This window comes from Hippopotamus amphibius, chromosome 1, assembly GCF_030028045.1.
Source record: "Hippopotamus amphibius kiboko isolate mHipAmp2 chromosome 1, mHipAmp2.hap2, whole genome shotgun sequence".
Taxonomy (NCBI): domain Eukaryota; kingdom Metazoa; phylum Chordata; class Mammalia; order Artiodactyla; family Hippopotamidae; genus Hippopotamus; species Hippopotamus amphibius.
Genome location: NC_080186.1, coordinates 226,983,318 through 227,008,282, shown reverse-complemented (window position 1 = coordinate 227,008,282; position 24,965 = coordinate 226,983,318). Strand labels below are relative to the sequence as shown.

At 35.9% G+C, this 24,965-nt stretch overlaps 1 protein-coding gene and 1 pseudogene across 8 annotated transcripts in view; one reads left to right on the top strand and one right to left on the bottom strand.

Moving 5' to 3' along the window:
• The window catches only part of IPO11 (importin 11), a 213,332-nt gene that overhangs the window by 137,006 nt on the left and 51,361 nt on the right, over positions 1-24,965 (top strand). For 7 of the 8 annotated variants that reach the window (XM_057742725.1, XM_057742689.1, XM_057742699.1 and 4 more), the window contains 3 exons: positions 1,680-1,775; positions 2,465-2,578; positions 9,579-9,700. In XM_057742725.1, coding sequence (XP_057598708.1) covers positions 1,680-1,775; positions 2,465-2,578; positions 9,579-9,700 — 332 coding nt within the window. The remainder of the gene's footprint in view (positions 1-1,679; positions 1,776-2,464; positions 2,579-9,578; positions 9,701-24,965) is intronic. The other variant, XR_009054785.1, reaches the window with a different exon arrangement.
• On the bottom strand, positions 12,407-20,501 carry LOC130859167 (mitochondrial nicotinamide adenine dinucleotide transporter SLC25A51-like; annotated as a pseudogene).

Below are 24,965 nucleotides of genomic sequence, written 5' to 3'. Positions count from 1 at the left end.
TTCCAACCAGTCTTATTTTTAGCTTTTCCTTTACCCTCCTTTCCAAAGATGTATGACTCTGCTAATTCCTGTGTTTTTTGGTGGGGAGAGAGGTAGGGAGAAGGTACACATGATGTGCATTGAATTTCTCTGTTGCAACCTTTCAGCTTTCTCTCATCTGGTAAGTCAGTTACCAGTTGAATTTCTTCTTTGTACCTTCCAGTATTCATCTCTCATTCCTTTTGTCCTTTTGACATTATTCCCCCCCCCCCCTTTTAAATCTTTTTACTATTATTTTAGTGGGGTTTTAGGAGGGAGTAAGGTTAAAGTGTGTCTAACAGTCAGCAGATGGCCTTACTTTCTATTCGTAGATAAAATGTCTGGTGACATGTGCCTCTGGGTAGCTTATCTACACCTTCCCCCTTTTTATTCCAAATCTAATTTTTTGACCAAATAAACCTTATTGAGGTCAGATTTAATCATGTTCTGAATCTCATCTCCTATTGCTTTTAATCAGGAACTGTGGTATCTTTTATCCTGTATCTCTTAGTAGATAGCATAATGTTTGGCCCACAGTAAAAGTTTTTGTATTTTTAGGCTTTTCTTTGGACGTATTTTTACTTCTTGCACAAAATTAGAGAATGTTGTCATTCATTGTACTATTTGCTTACCTTGAGAATGTTTTGAAATGCACAAAATGTATTTGATTGTTACTGTGTTGGGAGCATGCAGTTGGCACATAATGAGCAGAGATTGGAGATGCTAAAAACTTCTGCATAGGTGCAGTAGTTCTGAACAGTAAACACTTGTCCCACTCAGATTGCCAGTAGTCAGTCTTGAGAAACATTGGTGGAAATTTTAAGGGAAAACCTGGCTTTGCCTTGAGACTGGTACTTGCCCACAACCTTCTCAAATGCTGTCTGCTTTCATTCTTACCCGTCAAACAGTGGGACTAGAAGTGTGGACATTTCTTCTTGGTCCTTACTGCTGTTCTCTGACCACCGCCTTCCTCATTCCTTCCCCCACCCCAACCCCCCCAAAACAAACAAAAATTTCCACCTCAATTTGAATTTCATGCTGCCTGTCTTTGTGATAGAGGGAACCCATCTCACTCATATAAAAGTAATTTATGTTTCAAATTTTCACCTGTAACAGTCAATGTGCATGGTTAATAATCTGTATGATTGTTTTACAAATAAAACAAGATTATTTCTCATTAATAAATATACAGCATATATACTGTCCACTTTATTGATAAATTTAAACAGATTTATTTTTGGATAGTGAGTACAGTTGTTACTAATCTCCCTTTTCACTATTAAAATACTTTTGAAATGCCTTTTATTGCCTCTGTAAGTCAATAAACATTACAAAACATTAAACATTACAAAACATTTTATAAGGGTTGTTTGTTTAAAATGCAAAGATAAATGCATTAACAACATGCTATCTATGTTAGCAGAATGTGGTTAATTATAATTCTAGCAGGATGTATAGCTGTGTCTAAATATCATACACTTAAGATCCAATTGTAATTTTTAATGGATTATCTTATAAAAGTGTGTCTAGTGCCACAGTATTGAATACTTCATATACTTGGATGTATGTGATATTTAATACATTGTTTTCTTTACCTGTGTTTTGCATAAAGCAGTGACTTGTATCATTAAACATTACCAATGTGTCATTTTGGCTTTTAGGTTGTGGAAAATGCCCTTAAGGTGAATCCAGTATTAGGCCCGCAAATGTTTCAACCAATTCTACCCTGTGTTTTCAGAGGTATTATAGAAGGGGAGGTAAGATTTTTCTTAAGCTTCTAAAGTTAGTATTTTATTCTAGGGTTCTCTTTTAATTATTTTCCTTATTCATTGGAAAGTTAATTCTTCTTCATTGTTAGATATAAAAAGAAAGCTTTTCTTACTATTTGATTATTTTGTAGTAAATTAGCTAAATTTCAGGGTATACAGCTCTGCCTTTTCTGTCTCCATGTAGGAAAGTATGGATTTCCTTTGATTTCTCATGTCTTTCACTCACATGCGTGTGTATTCATACACAAACATATTAAGTGGAGGAAGAGGAAAAAATAGTGCTAGTTTTATTACATATCGAATATATGAAAACTGGTTATTTTCTAAGTCAAGTTCTTCAATAGACCCATCTAACTATGTATGTTAGGAGCATTTAAAATAATATAAATGTATAAGTATACCATTAGTAAATATTCTTTTTCTGTTCCTCGCTTTGTTTTATGTATATACATATATAACCCATGTAAATATGTACATAGTACATATATAGTACCTTGTATGACATATATATTTAGTTAGAACTCAGGCAATATTGCAGTTCATCCTAAAGAAGCAGTATAAAGAAGAATATTTTTATTTCATATCCCTGTTGATTGTTACTTTGTCAATGATTGTTTATAATGGTTTGCACTTTTACCCTAACACAGTTTTACATATGCTGCATTTTAATTGCACAGAGGTATCCTGTAGTGATGTCAACGTATCTCGGAGTTATGGGTCGAGTCCTGCTACAAAACACTAGTTTCTTTTCTTCACTTCTTAATGAGATGGCACATAAATTTAATCAGGAGGTAAGAATCAATTTACTTAAATTGAAGGAAGTCTTTATCCAAATAAAGATTGTAAATAATTTGGTGAAATAATGCAGCTGTAAAAGTCTGGTAGTATTTAAACTTTATTTTTATTTATTTATTTTTTTCCCCTGAATCAAATTTTATTATGTTCAAGAATACAAAATGAAGTAGTACATAGTTGAGTCATTCATGGAATTACTTTAAACAGATGATTTTGAAATAAATATTTTTATTATTTTAAATCCTTAGTCTACATTGTATTGATACTATAATTTGGGAGAAGGAAGAAAGAGGAATCTGCAAATGGCAATCGAAACTTAAATTTTGTTCTCTCTCAAAACAGGCAATTTTATTCTGCTTAGCCATAGGATAGAAGTTTGATTTGTTTATGATTGCAGTTTTTGTTAACTCATACATAAAATGAAACAGGATTACTTTAGATATAATCATGTACTACCTTTGTTTCATTTCTTAAATGAATTTGTTCTTAATGCCATGCAATGAGTTTCTATCATCATTATTGTGGGAAATGACCTTTTCAGCAGAAGCTTATTAAAAATATACTGTAAGTGAAACCAACCACCTGAGCAAGTATGAAATAGGTTCTTGAGTTGGTGGTTTGAGACTATATACATTATATAAAAATATGGTTTTTATGTCTTAAGTCATTAATTTGTTAAGATTTATAAAATGTAGAAGGTGGAATGTACTTGACTAATATCTCTAGAATGGAGGGGGAAATTTGTGAAATCTTTTGGTTTGTGTCTGAAACAGATATTCCATTTCCACTTTTAATGAAAATCCAGAGTAAGGAAGTGTGAATTGTAGAATGTATATAGTTTTTCCAGAATTAGACTAACCTAATTAGAGAAGCTAGGCTTTATTTTGATGAATAGACAGGAGAGATTTTTCATTAGCTTCATTAAACTGTGGTGGAATAATGTTAAAAGTTTAAAGAGTTTATTCAGTTGAGTTCAGCAAAATCTGTTGAGTGATTTTAAGAACAATATATTTACCAATATAAATTTTATGTACTATTTTAAATCCTCACAACAGCCCCATGAGATAATAATATTGTTATTTCCATCTCACACCTGAGAAATCTGAGGCTTAGGGAGATTTAGTAACTTGGTCAAATTTGCAAAGCTAGTAAATGATGGAATTGATATGCAAACCCCAGCAACCTCACTTCAGAGCCTGATATCTCAGCGACCACATTCTGCTGCCTCCTGTACATCCTGGAATAGGCACTTCTCCACTAGACACTGGAGACACTTGGTTTGACAAACAGATAGTGTTCTTTTAAGGGACAGAGTACTTAAACAGGCAATTTTGAGTACTATGTTAGAGTTATGTTCAACGTGCCATGGGAAGAGAAAGAAAAGGAAAATAGGTGCACACATTAATGGCCAATTTATTTTTGACAAGTGTACCAAGGAAATTTAATGGGAAAAAGACATCTTTTAGATGAATCATGCGCGATTAACCTATAACATACAAACATATAGGTCTGTACATATGTATTTATATATGTGTGTATCTATATATGTGTTATATATGTGTATAACATAAACCTCATGGAGGGCATAGTAACTTCCTCTTTTGGTTTTAAGTGACACACTCATTCACACATTACTTGAAATTCTTCCCTTTTTTAGGTTCTAGGACAGTATAAGTTAATTTTCCTTTGATTTCCTTCTTGGTGTATTGGTTTTCACTTCCTAGTAAACCATAAGCATTTTCTAAGGCTTAGTCACTGACTCTCCGCATCTCCAGCCACAGTCACTTCTTTAAGGGAGGCCAACTCTGACCTTTTCCTACAATCGAATCCCAGTATCTTTACCTCAATGTCTTCTGTCTTCTTTGAGCACTCACATCCTGTGACATTTTCTTCTTTTGTGTGTCCATTATGCTTAATCTATATTTCTCTCTCATTTATTCAAGTTTTCTCATCTTTTATTGTAGAACAGATCTCCAACTTCCATCCTTTTTTTCCTGTGGCCTTAGCTTATTTAGGGGCCTGGCCAGTTATCCCAAAGAACTTTGAGCCCTGTCCTGGTGTCATTTAACTTATCCCTTCATCCTCTGTATTTTTGTAAACCACGTTAAATCCATCTTCTTTTCATCTCCATTGCTACTGCCACAAGCCCACCCAAGTCCTTTTCTCGTGACTGGAATATTACCATAACCTCTAATATTGGGCTTTCTCCAATCCCTCTTCTACAGGTCAACTGAGTGGTCTTTCAGATTGAGTTAAAGAATTGCTTACTTGCTTGTCTTCTCCATTTGACTATGAACTCCAAGGTCACAAAGCTAAGAGGTGGTAGAGTTGGGGAGATGTACCATATTTCCCTTTTCATGGTTTCATCTGTAAATAGGGGTACATACCTCAATTGGTGATGAAAGTTCTGAAGACTCCAAAGTCCAGGATCAGGGTGCCAGCATGGTTGGGTTCTCGTGAAGGCCATTTCCTGGTTTGTAGCCTGCTGACCATTCACTGTGTCCTCATGTGGTGGAAAGGCAGAAATTATTAAAATGATTTGATCATGATTTGTGCTACATAACTTGATAGGCAGTGTTAAAATATCAATTTGTATAAAAAGTAAGAAAGATCATATTAAAATTTTTAAACTTATATTTACTTTTTGATTTTTAAATATTTTAATTTTCATTTTACCTCAAGTGATTGTTAGTGGCAGCAGGATTTGAGTCTGGAAATGAGTCATCTTAGTATGTATTTGCATTAATGGAGAGCATCTGAAAATATAGCTTTACTTGTTATTAGATCTTAAAGGAAATTTGCCTCTGTGCTATGCTGTGGTTAACACCATCTTTCTACCCAAAATAATATGCTTTAATTATCCAGGGCAGACTAACTAATGAATAGTTCTTTAGGTGCTGTGCATTTAAAAGTTATCATGTGATCAACTCCAGTATAAAAAATTAAATTAAAAAAATGAATAAAAGTCATCATGTGGAAAATTTTCTGAAATGTCCTGTGTTTCCCTGTTATCTCAAATGTCTTATGTTTCCATTTAAAAAAATACATGAGAGTAGGCCGCCACCTCCATTGGGCTGAATACCATAATATACAGAAATAATGACCTGTGGCTGGTACTGGTACTGTGTTAACTCTTTGACCATATGAAGGATTGAAAGATGTTACAGTTTCAGGCACACTTTTTTTCTTTTTTCACTTTTCAATGTGAAGAAGGAATGTTTTTCACAAAGAATTTGGTCAAAAATTGTCAAGCCATCATGTTTGAGTCTAGAGACTACGGGAATGAAAGAGAATGAAATATTATTGTAGTTCAAATGGCTGCTTTTGACTGTGAGCACAGTTTTAAAGAACATCAGAATTAAATAAGACTAGGAAAATGAGTTCCATTAAATCCAGATAGCTTTGAAGCAAGCAAGAAAGGTTTGTCTCTTCTAGACACTTGGAAATGGTTGTCAGACAGTAGAGAAAACCAAGTTAATTAAGAGTGATTTTATATCTTTAGGAAAGAAGTTAGGTTCATTGTGTAAGTCACCATTAGAACAGTTCCACCGCTAAGCATTTGCTAGTCAAAGTCTTTCAGAGTCATATTTTATATTGAATGAAGAAAACTTTAGATTGATAACCTAATTTAGAATTTAGAGCCTTAGGGTACTGAAGAATGGTACTTTTGCTGTAGAGAAATTTGCTAGAAAATGACAGTATTTGTAGGCCCCTTTTCTCTTTAGGCTGTCCTTTTCTTCTGAGGGATAGCGTCTCTTGGTGTAAACAAGTGTGGATTTCAGGATCGGCGAAGGGCTTTGGGGATAAGGTTGTTTCATTATTCAGCGTCCTGATTTTCATTGAAATCATCTGATTTTAATTTGTTTCTCACCTTGCCTTCCCCCTGTTCTTGATGCCTTGAGTTGGAGTTCCTCGGATTTTATTTTTGCAGATACTGTATCTTTGGACTCCTTTAGGAGTGAGGAGGGTGATCTAGAGGTTCTAATTGTTCCTTGTACAGAGTCTAAGCTAGTTTTCCTGTTTGGAGCTCTGTGCCTCACCTCTGTCTTCTTTGTGGCCTGATGATCACAAGGTTCTGAGAACCAAGTCTCTTTGCGTTAGATTATTATTCCTCTGGCAGGCAGTTTGGTTCCAGGTTTTTCTGTTCTGCCAAGTCACTTAACACTCTTTCATCCACCTGCCATTTTCTAAAAATGTTGCCATCTTTACTCATTGCTGTCTTTACTGTTGTAGTTTCTCCTCTTTTATAGACCCTATAGGGTTGTTTGTTTCCTATTTTTACATTTCTTTATTCTCATTTTAGTGGCATTTTAGAGAAAGCCAGCAAATGCATAAGTTCAATGCTAAAATTGTATTCACAGTGTCAGTATGCTTCTAGGGCAAATAACTATTACAAAGATGCAATAAGGTGTTTGCAGCTGAATAATTGGAGTAATATCTGTTCATCTTTCTACAAAACTAAGACTGAACTCAACTATTCCTTAAGTATTTCCTTGTTTTCTGGAAACATTGTCATCTTACTCTTTCTGGCAATATCCTTTAATGTAGACTTTATAAATTTGGGGAGAGGAGTGAAACATTTTGGTCACGTACTTCAATTCTACAAATTTTTTATCTTAAGATGACTTTCCTCAAGACTTGCCACTTAGATTGTAAGATTTTTCCCTTAATCAGTGCTAAGTGTTTGACTTGAAACAGCATACATCTTTCTAATGCTAGAGAGATTGAAGGTACTTTTTTGTTTCCACACGATGATTGATGTTTCATGAAATCTTATGTAAAAATGACATTTTATTACTTGAATAGCAGCTGGTATGAAGGTTACATTAAAAAGATAACATTTGGAGAGAGGAATAAAAGATCGCCATTTACATAAACATTTTATTCTGTTCCTACAGGGAATATAATTATATAAAATTACTTAATTCTTATAGAAAACATTTGTAACTCTTGTTCTTTAAAATTATACAAGTGATGGAACCAGTCGGAAATAAAATTTTGTCTTTATACAGTAGGTATTTATTTAATTGTGGTAGCTTCAGCATGATCTGCCAGGGTAGATACTGACATACGTTATCAAGATTGAGAAATCTCATCTTTTTATTATGCTGTTTAAGAAACACTTCGATTTTAGAAATTAGTTCTCTGAAATACTGCCTAATTCTTTTTTTGCTTCTCAATTCATCGTAAGTGGTCATCAACATTTGTTACAGTTATCTTGTTTCTGTTTTTGTTATGTCCTGTTGTTAAATATTTTTATAATAGAGGCAATAAATGTAAGTTATAAATAAATAAAATTAGACCATAGAGATACCTGTCTTTGCTGATTGCATCTTCGTTTCAACCACATATATTACTATAGCTTTAGTTGTATAATTACATTTTAATAAATTGATGTTTGCTTTTGTTTGGTTATGCTTTGTTTTTTAAATCTTGCTTACTAGATATTAATTGCAGTAAATTTATAAAGCATCTGAGCTGTTTGTTTCCAAATTAAGTACAAGTTGAAGACACTATTGATATAAATCAGCAGTTACTGGACTGTATTGCTTCATGGTACCCTTAATATGTTAGTGATGTTTTCACAATGTCTCTAGGCTAAAAGAAATATAAATATCTAACTGTTCCTTTTATTAAGTTGTTAGATCCAAACTACTTTATGTTCATGTCCTAATAACTTAGTATCTGTTGAAAATTATACACAAGAATCTAAAGAATAATATCTTTATTTCATTCTTAAATAATGATTAATGGAATGTGTATGCCTGTTGGGCACTACCCAAATTCTTAAACTTTAGAATCAGATTGGACCATCTCCACTTTCATCTTACGTTCTACCTTGATTTTTTGGTAGTACTTTGGAAAGATGTGAAGTCATCAAAAGGAGTATAATGTTAAAACTGGGAACTATCTTGAACTAGTAGTTCTTGCAGTATCTGACAGATGTCACTATGTTTCTCTGAATAATTTTAAATATTTTTTGAGTTCACTGTTCATCTTGGGATGCAGTACACAGTTTGGGGAACTCAAGTATAAATAATTGTCTTGAATTAATAAGTGTTTCCTTGACTGTTATTATTATTATTTTTAAATAATAATATTGGAAAAAGGTGTGTTGAAGCATTTCTTAGAAAAAATGTAGAAGCACAAAAGTAGGAAGGTATGGAAACTCAAGGTTGATCTTATGTTACCAAAATCCATGAAGTAAAGATTCTGATATTAAATGTATTTTTTAAAAGGTGCTGGAAGTATGCAAGTGTTATAAGCAAACCCTGAGACCCACTTTCATTCTATATGATGAGTATACTTGGTCGTGTTTTACTTTATAGATTCTAACTGTATCAATTAGGATTCTTCAGGAAAATAGAACCAGTTCTGTGTATGTGGAGAGGGAGAGCTAGACTGAGAGAATATACACACATAGAGGTGCACACACACAAGAAGGGGGGTGGATTTTAACAAATTGGCTCACATGATTGCAGGGACTAGCAATTTCTAATTTTGTAGGGCAGGCTGCAAAAGAAAACTCGGGCAGGATTTCAGCATTAGTCTTGAAGCAGGGTTTCTTCTTTTTGGGAAAGCTTAATTTTCCCAAAAAGGCTGATTTCAGATGAAGCCTAACCCACATTATCTAGGGTAATCTCCTTTACTTAAAGTCAACTCATTGTAAATGTTAATCTTATCTGCAAAATACTTTCATGGCAACATCTAGACTAGTATTTGACCAAACAGCTGGACCCTTAGCCTAGATGAGTTGAACAAGTCTGTTTGGCTCTCAGAGTTAATTCTTTCTCAAGATTAATTAGAGTCATTTTCTGGTTAAGCTCAAATTATTTTTTTCCAGCTCAGAGCTTGCCCCAAATTCTTGTATTCCAATTCTGTGATTTGCTGGAATTGAACTTTAACCATTCTTTATGAGGTTTTAGCCTTTAACAGTACTTATCCACAAGTAAATAGCATTTCAGATATTTGAGATGCCTCCTGGTATTTTTTCAGATGGACCAGCTTTTGGGAAATATGATTGAAATGTGGGTTGATCGCATGGACAATATTACCCAGCCTGAAAGAAGAAAACTTTCAGCTTTGGCTTTGCTTTCTCTTCTGCCATCTGATAATAGGTGAGGAAATGTTTTCTTAAAATTTATTTTGTTAAAGCATCAAGATATTAGCACTGTTTTGGCCATTGTATCACTGTGTTCCTGGGCAGTGTTGTTTTATGCACGTGTATGCTGATTTTGTTAGTAGATAACAATGTGGCAAGCATGGGTCTAGATCTAAAAAGATGTGAGTGGAGTGGTGGGCACTGCAGTTTACTTTTGTTATGTTCATTTTACCAGTGTATTTCATTTTTGTCCGAATTCCCATTTTTTTAAATAACCAAATTTTATTAGACTTATTTTAGGTCCTTTTTTATATAAATATATTACATATGTAATATTTCAATGTCAGTAGCACTTCATAAAGTATATTATCCTCCTGGTAATTCAGAAGTTTGTTATGTAATTTTGTTGTTTATTTTGGATTATCTCTAAAGAAGCTTACAAGTTATTTTTTTCTCCTTACATAAATGAAGTCATTACTTTACAAACTTTGTTAAAATTCTCATTTCCAAAAGGAAATACAAAATGCTTTGATTTCGGACATTTAAAGAAGAGTGTCTGGTTTTTTTTGTTTGTTTTTTGCCTTTCTTTGTCTTTGTTTAGCATTTTATGCCTCTTTTGGGGGTACTTTTAATTTTTTTTAAGTCACAGGTCGAATCTTTATGTATGTATGTATGTATGTATGTATTTATATTGGCTGCATTGGGTCTTCCTTGCTGTGTGCGTGGGCTTTCTCTAGTTGCAGTGAGTGGGGGCTACTCTTTGTTGCAGTGTGCGGGCTTCTAAGTGCGGTGGCGTCTCTTGTTGCAGGGCATGGGCTCTAGGCGCGCAGGCTTCAGTAGTTGCCGTGTATGGGGTCAGTACTTGTGGCTTGAGGTCTCTAGAGTGCAGGCTCAGTAGTTGTGGTGCCCGGGTTTAATTGCTCCGCGGCACGTGGGATCTTCCCCGACCAGGGATTGAACCCATGTCCCCTGCATTGTAGGGCGGATTCTTAACCCATGTGCCACTGGGGAAGTCCTGGTACTTTTAATTTTAAAGGCATAAGAGCAGGCCTTAAGACTCAGTGCTGTGTGAGAAGAATAATATATTAGATCTTTTTGTCTTAGGGAATTTTTAGAGCACATGTATCCTAGGAATAAATTAGTGAAATAAGTGCAGTTAGCTTTAGAAATTCTTTTTAAAAATTTATTATTTATTTCTGGTATGGTAATTTGGATTAAGAACACAGGTAATTGTTTAGTTCTAACGCCATAACAATAGATAATAATTTTTGAGCACTTACTATTATCCAAAAATCAGGTTTGCCTCTTGGTGGGTGTCAAGCCAGAAGATACAACCAAGTCAAAGACTGGGAGAAGGAAGGGTTTATTACTTGAAACAAGTAGGGAGAGCACCAGGGAGCTTTCCCAATGCAGGGTCTCCATGAAAGGCAAAATTTGGGAAGTTTTAAGCTAAGGGTACATGCATATTCATGAAGGTGCTTGGTTGGTTGACAGAGTCCAAGCTTTGGTTGATTGAAGTCTCATGAGGGTCAGTAAAGGTCAACATCATCATCCCTTAAGTTCCTGTTGATCTGGAGATTGAGTGCCTGGGAGGTTTAAATTCTGCAAAGCTGCACACAAAAAGTGCTTCATGCTAGTCTTTACTATTGAAACAGAAGTTTTTACAACTGATTTGTTGTCTTTGCTATTGCTATTTCTCTTGTTTGATAATGGTTTGTTCTTTTGTTCCCTTAAGATCATTATTACTAAGTGATGCTCAAGGTTAAGCATTGTGGCCAGGCTTAGATCACAAAATGACTTAGGCCCAAAATGGCTTCTCTTATGTCAAGAAAGCCATGCCTGATTCTCTTTCTCTGGGGACCCCCTACCTTATATGCTTACATTACCATATGCATTATATTTTGCAAAGTACTTTACATTTATATCTCATTTAATTTTTAAACAGTCCTCAGTTAGAGGCATGCTTGTCTTCTTTTTATAAAGCAAAGAGATAACTTTAAAATGTTAAATAACTTGCCTATGGTCTGGCAAGTGGCATGTTATACTGCAGATTTTCACCTTGATGCCAGAGCTTCTTACTCTTTTAACTACCAGGTGTGCTGCTTCCCAGGTGAATGTACACAAGACCAACATTATTTCCTCACTGTGAAACTGAGTGGTGTCTTGGTTATTTTTGGAAATCAAATTGAAGTTACCAACACTTTAACTTACTGCTCTTTTCCTTTCTCTTAGTGGAAAAATAGTGAGTAGAGATTTATTCAGAGCTTTAAAATAGAAATGTTAAAGAACCTCTTCTTTGGCAATAGTCAACACTGTAAACATTTGCTCAGTAAATTAATGAATGGAAAAAAAAATATTAAGGTTACTAGAGCATGTTAGAGTTTTCCCTAACAAAAAGTACTATGATTATTGAGGGAAAACTTGAAATGACACAGGTTAAAAAGTGAGAAAGATACCTAATTGCATCTGAAGTATATTTGTTTTACACTTTTTATGGTAATACTGTTGGCTTTAATATTTAATTTTATGTAAGTGTGTGGTTCAAAAATATTTTTGATACTTAAGTGGTAGAAATAGTTGGCTTCTATAATGAAAATAAAAGGCTTCTATAAGTTTAAAGAATACTTAGACTGGGGCTCATGTCAGTCTGCATTAATTGGGGGGCAGAATTTTATTAAGGGTTGAAATTTTCTTAAGCATTAAATTTTCAAATTTAAAAATATCATGACATCACGTATATGCGGACTCTAAAAAAAAAAGATACAAATGAACTTATTTACAAAACAGAAATAGACTCACAGTCGTAGAAAACAAACTTATGGTTACCAAAGGGGATATAGCCTTGGTGGGGTGGGGTAGAGTTGGGGGAAGGTATACATTAGGAGTTGGGGATTAACATAGACACACTACTATATATAAAATAGATAAACAACAGGAATTTAATGTATAGCACAGGGAATTATATTCAATATCACGTAACAATCTCTAATGGAAAAGAATCTGAAAAAGAATGTAATCACTTTGCTATACACTAAAAACTAACACAATGTTGTAAATTAACTATACTTCAATAAAAAAGTAAATTTTAAAAATTAAAAAAAATTAAAAATTGTAAGGAGATAGCTTTGTGAAGGGGAAAATCAGATCTTAGTTTTGTTTTTAAAATGAAGTATTGAAAAAATCTATTGGGTGGTAGTGAATTCATGTCATTTTAAGTACCAAGAAAGTCTTGAATAATGTGGTAATAGACTTTTAAAGAATAATGATTTAACTTTATAGTCCTTAATGAGGTAATAGCTAAAGAAGCATTGATAGATCCAGAAAATCTGAAAAATAATCAAAAAAACTTAATCGCTTTAAAAGTTTGTAACATTATCATGGGCCCATGACGTAACTTAAGAAAATTTATATTCGCATGCTCTAGTGGAAGGTAATGTTGACATTTAGGTCAGCAGTTTTATCATTTCCTATTATAACCTTTCTTCTGCTTACAACTACATAGTTGATGGAGTTTGGGGATATTTTTCCCCCATCCACATCCCCAGTGATATTTCCTGGTTAATCTCCTATATAATAGTAATTTTCTCTTCCTGTGTTTCTTTTAGACTTTGCAGTGTAACATTTCCTTTTCCTGAAATAAGCAAGTCTAGAGAATAATGTATTAATAATGATATTTGGAATCAGGCTGCCTTAGGAAATGATATTTTCTTCTTTATTATAATGGATTTCACATGCAGAAATAATGCTGTTCTAAAACAGAGTTTCTCCACCACAGTAGTATTGACAATTTGGGGCCAGATGATTATTTCATATTGGGGCTGTGTTGTGCATTATAGGATATTTAGCAGCGTCTGTGGTCTCTACCCACGAGATGCCAGCAGAACCTCCCACCTCCAGTTTAGAATCACGGATCTAAAAAATGACCACTTAGGAAACTATTGTATTAAACTATCTTTTATCATGATCCACTACTTCTGCTTTAGAAATATGATAAAGACTATAGGCATTAGGATTCAAATTACAGTGCCATAGTCACTAAGGACCATGGCCAAATAACTTCCCTGTGCCTAAGTTTCCTTGTTTTTGAGATGAGGATACTAATAGTATCTTCCTGATGAAAGTATTATAAAGATTAAATGATTTTACATATTGAGGTCAAGCTGTCTGGATAGATGAGGATCGCTGTCTCAGTTTTATCCCTTTCTTCCGCTCTCATCCGTCCATCCGTTTGCTGCAGTATAAAGTTCTAAGAGCTTAAGTCTCTTTGTGTACATGCATTAATTTAAATTCAGGACATTTTCAGTATATTGAGTATTTATATATTTGTTCATTAATTCATTAAAAATACATTAACATATGTCTAAGGCATGTCACCTTCAGCTTGATGATCTTTTGTGGTATTCTGCATTGTCACTAACTTAAGGATACATGATTTTGTCCATGTCTTCTCCAGACATTCTTAGTATAACTTCCTGGTCATCTTCTGAACATAGTACAGCCTTTTTTTTTTCTTTTTTCTGGAGGTGTGAAGTACAACTATCTTGTATCCTTTTTGTTTTATAGCTGGAATAATTCCAAATTTGAATTTTTCCCTTTCTTATGGTCCATATTACTTATACATAAAGGGAGTAATATTTCTTCTGCTAATTTTTATATGAAAGTAACATTATTTACATATAACTCTTTTAATGTTTTCCAGAGTTTTCCTCCAAAGGCATAGATTAAACAAAAACTATTTCTGTAGATGAGAATGAAAATAATCAAACTTTCCTTTGACCCCATTCTCTGAAATAGCAAGTCATCCTCTAAAACTTGACGTTTTTATAATGCAGTTCTAAGAATTTCAAATGTAAGTGTTCTCTGAGATCAAGTGTTTTAAGAATTTTGAATTTTTTTATTTTTTATTTTTATTTTTTAGATTTAAGGAAGTCACCAGTGGGGAATATTTTACTTAAACTATTTGAATAATTCAAAAAGAGGTTGACGAAGCAGCAAAGTTGTTAGGTATGATGGCTTGCTTTCCAGGAGAAATTACCTTATAATAAAGTCCTCTGGGTATCAGATATACTAAACATGCTTGAATTGGGCGCTTAGAACCTGTCCATAGTTCTCTTTTATCTCAAGAATAGTATATATAATATCAGCATTCGGAAATTTATTATTCAGTATAAATTTTCTAAGATAATTTTCTAAATCATATTACAACTTTTAAAACAGGCTAGTAGAGTCAAGATAACAGGTTCCAAAGAGTAATATTTTGTTATAGTTTAAATGCAGTTAAATAAAAGGCAGTTTAAAATTTTTAAGTTGTTGATGTGTTGTTTCACCAGAATTATGTTTGGTTAAAACTGACCATTCCTAAGTGACTATTTAATACGACAGAATTTTGTTTTCATCCTTTAAAATAGAATGCATCTTTTACTCCTAAGTCATGTATTCTTTTTTTTTTTTTCTCTTTAATTTTATTTATTTATTCATCATCTTTCTGGGGGTACACCAAGTTCAGTCATCTGCCTCCATACACATATCCCCGCACTCCCCCCCCACCCCCCCTCCTCGAGTCCCCCCGACCCTCCCCACCCCAGTCCTCTAAGGCATCTTCCATTCTCAAGTTGGACTCCCTTTGTTATACAACAACTTCCCACTGGCTATCTGTTTTACAGTTGGTAGTATATATATGTCTGTGCTACTCTCTCGCTTCGTCTCAGCTTCCCTTTCACCCCCTGCCCCCTCCCAAACCTCGAGTTCTCCAGTCCATTCTCTTTATCTGCATCCTTGTTCTTGTCACTGAGTTCATCAGTACCATTTTTAGATTCCGTATATGTGAGTTAGCATACAATATTTGTCTTTCTCTTTCTGACTTAACTTCACTCTGTATGACCGATTGTAGTTCTATCCACCTCATTACATTTAGCTCCATCTCATCCCTTTTTATAGCTGAGTAATATTCCATTGTATATATGTGCCACATCTTCTGTATCCATTCATTTGTTGATGGGCATTTAGGTTGCTTCCATGTCCTAGCTATTGTAAATAGTGCTGCAATAAACATTATGGTACAAGTTTCTTTTGGGATTATGGTTTTCTTTGGGTATATGCCCAGGAGTGGGATTACTGGATCATATGGTAGTTCTATTTGTAGTTTTTTAAGGAACCTCCAAATTGTTTTCCATAGTGGCTGTACCAACTTACATTCCCACCAACAGTGCAGGAGAGTTCCCTTTTCTTCACACCCTCTCCAACATTTGTTGTTTCCAGATTTTGTGATGATGGCCATTCTGACTGGTGTGAGGTGATCCCTCATGGTGGCTTTGACTTGCATTTCTCTGATGATGAGTGATGTTGAGCATCTTTTCATGTGTGTGTTGGCCATCTGTATGTCTTCTTTGGAGAAATGTCTATTTAGGTCTTCTGCCCATTTGTGGATTGGGTTATTTGCTTTTTTGGTATTAAGCTGCATGAGCTGCTTGTATATTTTGGAGGTTAATCCTTTGTCCGTTGTTTCATAGGCAATTATTTTTTCCCATTCTGAGGGTTGTCTTTTAGTCTTGTTTATGGTTTCTTTCACCGTGCAAAAGCTTTTAAGTTTCATGAGGTCCCATTTGTTTCTTCTTGATTTTATTTCCATGATTCTAGGAGGTGGGTCAAAAAGGATCTTGCTTTGATGGATGTCATAGAGTGTTCTGCCTATGTTTTCCTCTAGGAGTTTTATCGTGTCTGGCCTTCCATGTAGGTCTTTAATCCATTTGGAGTTTATTTTTGTGTATGGTGTTAGGAAGTGTTCTAAGTTCATTCTTTTACATGTTGCTGTCCAATGTTCCCAGCACCACTTATTGAAGAGGCTGTCTTTTTTCCATTGTATATTCGTGCCTCCTTTGTCAAAGATAAGGTGCCCATATGTGTTTGGGCTTACTTCTGAGTTCTCTATTCTATTCCATTGATCTTCCTTTCTCTTTTTGTGCCAGTACCATACTGTCTTGATCACTATGGCCTTGTAGTATAGTTTGAAGTCAGGAAGCCTGATTCCACCAACTCCATTTTTCCTTCTCAAGATTGCTTTGGCTATTCGGGGTCTTTTGCGTTTCCATACAAATTGTAAGATTTCTTGTTCTAGTTCTGTGAAAAATGCCATTGGTAATCTGATCGGGATTGCATTGAATCTGTAAATTGCTTTGGGTAGTACAGTCATTTTCACGATGTTGACTCTTCCAATCCAGGAACATGGTATGTCCCTCCAATCTGTTTGTGTCGTCTTTGATTTCTTTCATCAATGTCTTAAAGTTTTGTGCATACAGATCTTTTGCCTCCTTAGGCAGGTTTATTCCTAGGTATTTGATTCTTTTAGTTGCAATGGTGAATGGGAGAGTTTCCTTAATTTCTCTTTCTGCTCTTCCATTGTTAGTGTATAGGAATGCCAGAGATTTCTGTGCATTAATTTTGTATCCTGCTGCTTTACTAAACTCATCAATTAGTGCTAGCAGTTTTCTGGTAGAGTCTTTAGGGTTTTCTATATATAATATCATTTCATCTGCAAAGAGTGTAGGTCATGTATTCTTATTTAGCATTTTACAGTATTTTGTTTTATCTGTAAATTCTTAACCTAATATTTTTGTAGCTTTTCTGCAGTAAAAATTAGTTCTCATTTTTTTTTACATCTTTCACAAAAAAAAATGTTTTAGAAGCATCTTATGTGTGTATGTGTGTGGTAACAGCTTTACTGGGATATAACTCACAGACCATACAATTCACCCATTTAAAGTATACAGTTCTGTAGTTTTTAGTATATCCATAAAGTTGTGCATCCATCACCACAATCAGTTTTAGAACATTTTGTCACCTCCAAAAGGAACCACGTACTCTTCAGCAGTCCTTATTCACTCATCCCCATCCCCAGTCTTTCTCTCTCTCTCCCCTTCTCCACCGTCCTCCCTCTCCCTCCCTCCTTTCCTTTTTCCTACTGAAAGTGTCTATTCTGAATTTGTTGGTGCTTAAGGAAAACAGTTTTGCCCATAATTCATTGTGCCCTCGATTTATGACACCAACTTGTATTTGGCTGGTTAGGAATGAGGCCAAGCTGCATTTTTCTTGGGTCTGTTCAGTTTATAAATGGCACTTAACTGATTTCTTTCATATAATCTTTTTTTTAATTAATTTTATTGGCTGTGTTGGGTCCTTTTGCTGTGCGCGGGCTTTCTGTTTAGTTGCAGCGAGTGGGGGCTACTCTTCCTGGAGATCTTCCTGGAGCAGGGATCGAACCCATGTCCCCTGCATTGGCAGGCGGATTCTCAACCACTGCTCCACCTAGGAAGCCCATTCTTTCCTATAATCTTTAATAAGAACTCGTAGGTTGCATCAGTTATGCCTCAAGAGATGGGCACCTCTGAAAAGATTTGTCAGTTTCCTGTCCCATTCTAGCCAGAGCTTTGGGAAAACTGGGGAAAGATGGAAATTCCCTATCAATCTGAGACTGCATGCAAGGTTTTACAATATTAACTGGAAAAAACAGGATTCCAACATGGCACCCTAAAGCCTCTGCAGATAAGAGCATTGACCAAATGAGCACTGTGAGTCATTGCCATAGGCAAATTTTCCTTGATGGGACCTCAGAGGCCAAAAAAAGACATTGCTAAATCTGTTACTGAAAAAAACAGGCACGAAGCATTGATAATACTCTCTAAATCCATGGCATTTCGGTGCCTGGAAAGCCTGGCAAGTGTAAGTTTGTCATGATGCTTATGGTCTTGAAGCAGTGTTTGAACTCTTTACAATGGCATGAAAATTGCTTTCTGTTATCCCTGCAAGTACTGCTGCCATGTTACCTACGGGTTGCAAACTTGGGGTACTGATATGCTTAAGAAGGCAAGGTAATGTGAAATTGTGGGATTTAGTATTGAATTTTTGTTCATACACTTGGAAAGTCAGTTGGTTTCTTGGAATATCAGTTTACTGTAATGAATAAATAAATAATTTATATTGTTCTACAGTGCTACATTTTAAAAAATATATGCACAAGATATACAAAGAGTATAATTAAATTACGAAGACATTTAATAATAAACATTCAGTAAATGCCGACAATCCTTTTGTATCATTTGTTGTTTCCATGATAATGATGGTTAATTTTGGAATGAAAAGTCATTAGTGAACACATTTGTTTACACATATTATGTGCCATAATTTTTTTAAAAGGTGAGAGATTTCAAGACATTGTTTCTAAAGTGAATCAGTTATGAATTACCTTTCTTTTCAATAAAGTAGATAAGAGCAGCGGGTTATTTCAAACAGCAGATTCCCATACATTGTATAGGTCTGATTTTATAAATGGGTTTCTTTTAGTAGGTTGAGCTGGTATTAGAAGTCAAGTTGCCAATGAAAAGCTATGATGTGTATGTGTGTCAGACTGTCCCCTCTGGAGAAGAGATAGGTAAAGCCAATCTGAGAGGACTGATGGAAAACTATTTTATTCTTTACTTCTTGTGTGCACTTTATAGGCAAGATGTTCAAGCCTTGGCTGAGCTATTTCAGTGTGCCAGACAGTATTCTACATACAGAATCAGAGTGGCAGTAGGCACCCTTAGTGATTATTCTGCCCCTTAAGTGAATGACCACTGCCTCCTCTTTTCCATCAGATACTTACTGAATGTCTGTGGAATGCTAGACAATGCGATTACTAAGAGGGGAGAACAGATGTAGTCCTTGCATAGTCCAGGGTTTTTGTTTTGTGGTGGTTGCTCTTATTGCTGTTTTTTCCCCTCAAGATTTGGCTTGAACTGATTTCCAACAGAGTTAGAAACTAGTATTTTCCTAGTATTATCTGATTATATAGTAATTTGTGGAAAGGGGCAGTGAGGTGTCAGGGGGGATGTTGTTTAGAAAATTGATTTTGCTAGAGTTGACCATACGATGAATAAATCCTTCTTGGGTGTATTGAATGATGACTATTTCTCTTTCTCTTATTGTTACGTAGCGAAAGTGAAACACATGAAAGAGTACTTTGAGGATTCGGGGACCTCAGCTGTTGAGGTTCTGCTCCCCATCTTGTTTTGAATATATGTTTTACTAATGGGATAGATACTTTTAGGTTTTCAAAAGAATTATCTCTGGATTATTGATGTTTTCCTTTACATGTAACCTAATGCAATTTGCAGTAATTACTGGTTCAGATCATTTCAGTCTAACTGGGGCAAAACCCCTGTATGATGCAGCTTTTCATGTTTTTATTTTTTCGATTAGGCTGTGCACATGACAGTCATGTTACAGACTGTGGGTACTGTTACCTAATCACCAGCGATTGTATGGCGTTAAACTTCTTTTAAACAGATTACACAAGAAAGCAATACTGTGATTGAATAAGATTACTTTGAAGTTTCAGGACTTTAAACTGTTTAATGAGAATAAGAGAAATTTCTGATGGAGAATGAAGTATTAGGTCTAGGCCCTGAAGCCATATAGAAAAATAATTGTTACAGAGTAGCTAGCTTCAACAAGGGGATTAAAGCATAAGAATAGAAAAAGTCCTCTGAGGAGTAAAATCATAAATCCAATGTACTTTGTGATTTTTCCTGTGTAGTTGTATACTTTCACAGTTTGAGGAGCATCTTACTTTTTGGGATTCTTTTCCTTGGGCTTCTACTTTTATCCTATCTAGGAGTCTCAGAGAAAAAAAGACAGAGTGTGATGGAGAGGAAAGCTAAATTTGGCTTGAGATCCATGCTCTGCTTACTATTTGTGTGTTGCGGGAGCACATTTTCCTCTCAGGGCCTCAGTTTTCTCATGTTTCAGATGTGAGGCATTTGAAACTAGTACCTGTGGATCATTATTAGGATAAATTGGAGAGTATAAATTTAATGCTTATTAAAGTATAATGCATATGATCACTCAATAAATTGTTAGCAAACAGGTCTGGCTGCTCACCATTCAAAAATCAGTACTTGAGAGGCAAGTGTTGGTAGAAATAGAAACGGCTGCATTTAACAAGAAAGCTGGCAGTCTGGGGAGAAGGTAGCCTTGTGTCTCAAAAACAACTCTGAAGTTTCTGCTTGGCCATGAAAGTTTTTCAAGAGAAAAAAGGGAAGTAATCTCAGTTAATCATTGAGGTAGGGGGTCAGAGCCATCATCATCTCTCCCTCCTTGCCAGCTTGTAGACTTCATGTGATGTTTCTTTAGATGCTATCTTGGTCACACAGTGTGCTCGTGAGATTACTGAAGAGGAAGCTGGGAAAGAGATCTGGTCACCTGTTAGTTACGTATTCTTCATTTCCACTTCTTGGATCTACAGAAAGGACCAACAGATTAGGCAAGATATTGTGTGATCAGAAGATGTGAAAGATGTACTAGGGCCGGAGATGAGCAGAGCATGGGGATGCCTGCCTGGTTTAAGGTTAGTGACAATACAGCTTTGCTAAAGTGACAAGACAAAAGGGGCCTCCTGCAGAGAGCTCTTTATTGCCAAAAGCTGCTTACAAAATGATTGTTACTCTATCAGTCTTTGCTGCTATCTGTCAATTAATGCTGCTACCACTACTAATGTTACTACATCATTTGTTTTGACCAAGTGTGTGAAGGTACCATCTTAGGCTTTCCTGAGGCTTTCCCTCATTTTCTGAGTCCTTCCCACATTCAGTCTGTCCAGATGTGACCAATGCCAACATTTGAGGAAAGACTCTGTCTCCCTGCAGCTGTTTCATGCACATCCCTTAGGCACACATACTAGCACTCACTCAGCGTTCATTGTTCTTGGCATTATTGTTGTTGCCTTCATTTCACTTTTCAGGAATTGGCAGGTATTGCAACCCAGGAAGAAGCTTTTCTTGACTGCTCTTTGCAAAGTGGTTGTATAGAGTTGACTCTTAGTTTGTATTTACTAGTCTTAACATTCCTCAGTGATGGCCCTTAAACCCCCTTATCTATTATAGACCAGAGAAAAATGTTCGGAATAGAGGCTGTAGGTTGAAGGGAAACTGGAGAAAGAGGGTAGAGTTTGAGGTGGTAAAAGGGCTGCAGTTTTATTAACTCTTGATATCATATGCTATCCTTTGATATTTCTTTATTTATCTCCCAGTTTTTCATTTGTCAAAACTCTTTCCAGTTTCTGTGTCTAAAAGTGATTTCTGCCTCCTTGAAATTTTTTAACCATATGATGCATGTATTATCTTGGATTCCTTGTCTGTTTCTACTTTCTGTATTTTAACTCCTGGGCTTTTTGGAAGTCAGGCTCATGTGTTGAGAAGGTACAGTGAAGGGCTTAAAGGTCCAGGCTCTGGAGCCACACTGAGTAGATATGAATTCTAGCTCTTAAAATTCACTGTGTGACCTTGAGCAAAGTACTTAACCTATCTCCTCTCTTTCCTTGTCTATAAAATGGAGCTAAACTGTTGGATTATTTTGTATGTTGAGTGAGCTAATACATTTGCAATACTTAGAGCAATGCCTGGGAAATAGTATATGCTCAGTAAATAAATTTTGCCTTTGATGATGACAGTGTTGCACACATTTTTCCCCCTCTGTTTAACACTAAGCACAGGATACTTGCTTACAGGATACCTTACATGGTCAGGAAGGATATTGTTAAAATGAGTACCTCAATTAAACATTTATTTTCTCTCAGGGTGTCTTGAGCTGCTTGAGATCAGGGGCAAGGATTTTTTTTAGTATCCTTGTAGTGTAGCACAATGCCTGACACATAGTAGGCTGTCGGTAACATTATTGAATTGGATATATTTGGTGGAGGTGAGATAACCAGTGCACTGTGCTCCTCTCAGTCTTGAATACTTCTGAACACCCAATTATTCTTGTCAGAAACTTCCCACATTTGGTCCATCACCAGAGCTGTTGACTAGACCTCTAAATGTATCTCAGATCGATCACCTCCATTCCACTACCACGATCTTTGTATAAGCTTTCTTCTTCTTCCTGGACTGCTGCTTTAGCCTCCTAAACTGATCTCATCTATTTTATCTCCTCCAAGCCATATTTCACAGAGAAAAAAGACAGAACCTTTTTTTTTTTTTTTTAAGCAAAAATGATCTTTTCCCTCTTCTACTTCAAAATTCTTCAGAGGCTCCTATGGAGTAACTTGTCCTACAGGGTCTGCCAAAATTTTGGCTTACTTCTTGAGCCTAATCTCATCCTACTCAGTCATTCTGCACCAGTCTTGCTGGCTCGTCTCTCTGTGTTTGGACTATGCTAAGCTGCTTTGACAAGAATTTTGACAAATTCTGTAAATTGGCATGCTTTCAGTACCTTCAAAGCACGCTTTCTTTTTTGTTCATTGAACTACAGTTAATTTACAATAACGTGTTAGTGTCAGGTGTACAGCTTCAGATTCTTTTCCATTATAGGTTATTACAAGATATTGAATATAGTTCCCTGTGCTATGTAGTAAATCCTTGTTGTTTATCTATTTTACATATAGTGGTGTGTATCTGTTTAATCCCGTACTCCTAATTTATCCCTCTGCCCCCTTCTTTCCCCTTTGGTATTCATAAATTTGTTTTCTGTGTCTGTGAGACTGTTTCTGTCTTGTAGATAAGTTCATTTGTATTATTTTTTAGACTCCACATATAAAGATATCATTATAATATTTGTCTTTGTCTGACTGACTTCACTTGTGATACTTATGATAATCTCTAGGCGAATGGTAATATTTCATTCTTTTTTATGTAATATTCTGTTGTGTGTGTACACACATACGTAACAGACCACATCTTCTTTATCCATTCATCTGTTGATGGACACTTAGATTGCTTCTATGTCTTGGCTATTGTGAATAGTGTTGCTATAAACTTTGGGATGCATGTATCTTTCACATTAGAGTTTTCGTCTTTTCCCAGGATTGGGATTGCTGGATTATATGGTAGCTCTATTTTTAGTTTTTTAAGGAACCTCCATACTGTTCTCTGCAATGGCTGCACCAATGTACATTCCCACCAGCAGTGTAGGAGGGTTCCCTGTTCTCCATTCAAAGTACTCTTTGTTTTTCCTTTGTAAAACTGATCATGATTGTAAATCAAACTAGTTTGTCTAGTAGTTTTTTATATGTATTTTTTTTACCCACAAATATTTATATTTGTATTTGAAAATAAAAGGACTTTTAAAATAAATTTATTTATTTATTTATTTTATTGGCTGTGTTGGGTCTTCATTGCTGCACACGGGCTTTCTCTAGTTGCGGCGAGCAGGGGCTACTCTTCGTTATAGTGCGCAGGCTTCTCACAGCGGCGGCCTCTCTTCCTGCAGAGCATGGGCTCTAGGCACGTGGGACTCAGTAGTTGTGGCACACGGGCTCAACCGTTGTGGCGTATGGGCTCTAGAGCACAGGCTCAATAGTTGTGGAGCACGGGTTTAGTTGCTCCGTGGCATGTGGTATCCTCCCAGGGCAGGGATCGAACCTGTGTCCCCTGCATTGGCAGGTGGATTCTTACCCACTGCGCCACCTAGGAAGTCCACTAAAAGGACTTTTTAAACTGTTATTTATTAATTTACATAGAGTTAATTTGACTTTTGGGGGGAGGTATATACATTACTATAAATTTTCACACATGTAGATTTCTGGAAACATCACCACAGTTAAAATAAGAGGAACAATTTTATCACCCGAGGAAACTCCCTTTTGCTATAAACCTTGGGAAAGTCATCCTCCCCTTGACCCTTAACTCCTGGCAACCACTGATCTGTTCTCTTTCACTATAATTTTGTCTTTTTGAGAATGTCATATAAATGGAATCAAGCAGTATATATCCTTTTATTGCTGCGTAGTATTCCATTGTGTGGATACCACTTCAGCCATTGAAGGACATTTGAGTATCTTTTTTTTTTTTTTTGCTGCACCACGTGGCGTGTGGAATCTTAGTTCCTCGACCAGGGATCGCACCCGCACCCCCTCCATTGTAAGGCGAAGTCCTAACCACTAGACTGCTGGGAAAGTCCCTCTAGTACATTTTTTAAATTAATTAATTTGTTGATTGCATTGAGTCTTCATTGCTATGCGCGGGCTTTCTCTAGTTGCGGTGAGCGGGGCCTACTCTTCATGTGCCCTGGGCTTCTCATTGTGGTGACTTTTCTTGTTGTGGAGCACAGGCTCTAGGCGCATGGGCCTCAGTAGTTGTGGCACACTGGCTCAATAGTTGTGGCTCATGGGCTACAGAGCGCAGGCTCAGTAGTTGTGGCGCACGGGCTTAGTTGCTCTGTGGCATGTGGGATCTTCCTGGAGCAAGGATCAAACCCATGTCCCCTGCATTGGCAGGTGGATTCTTAATCACTGCACCACCTAAGAAGTCCTC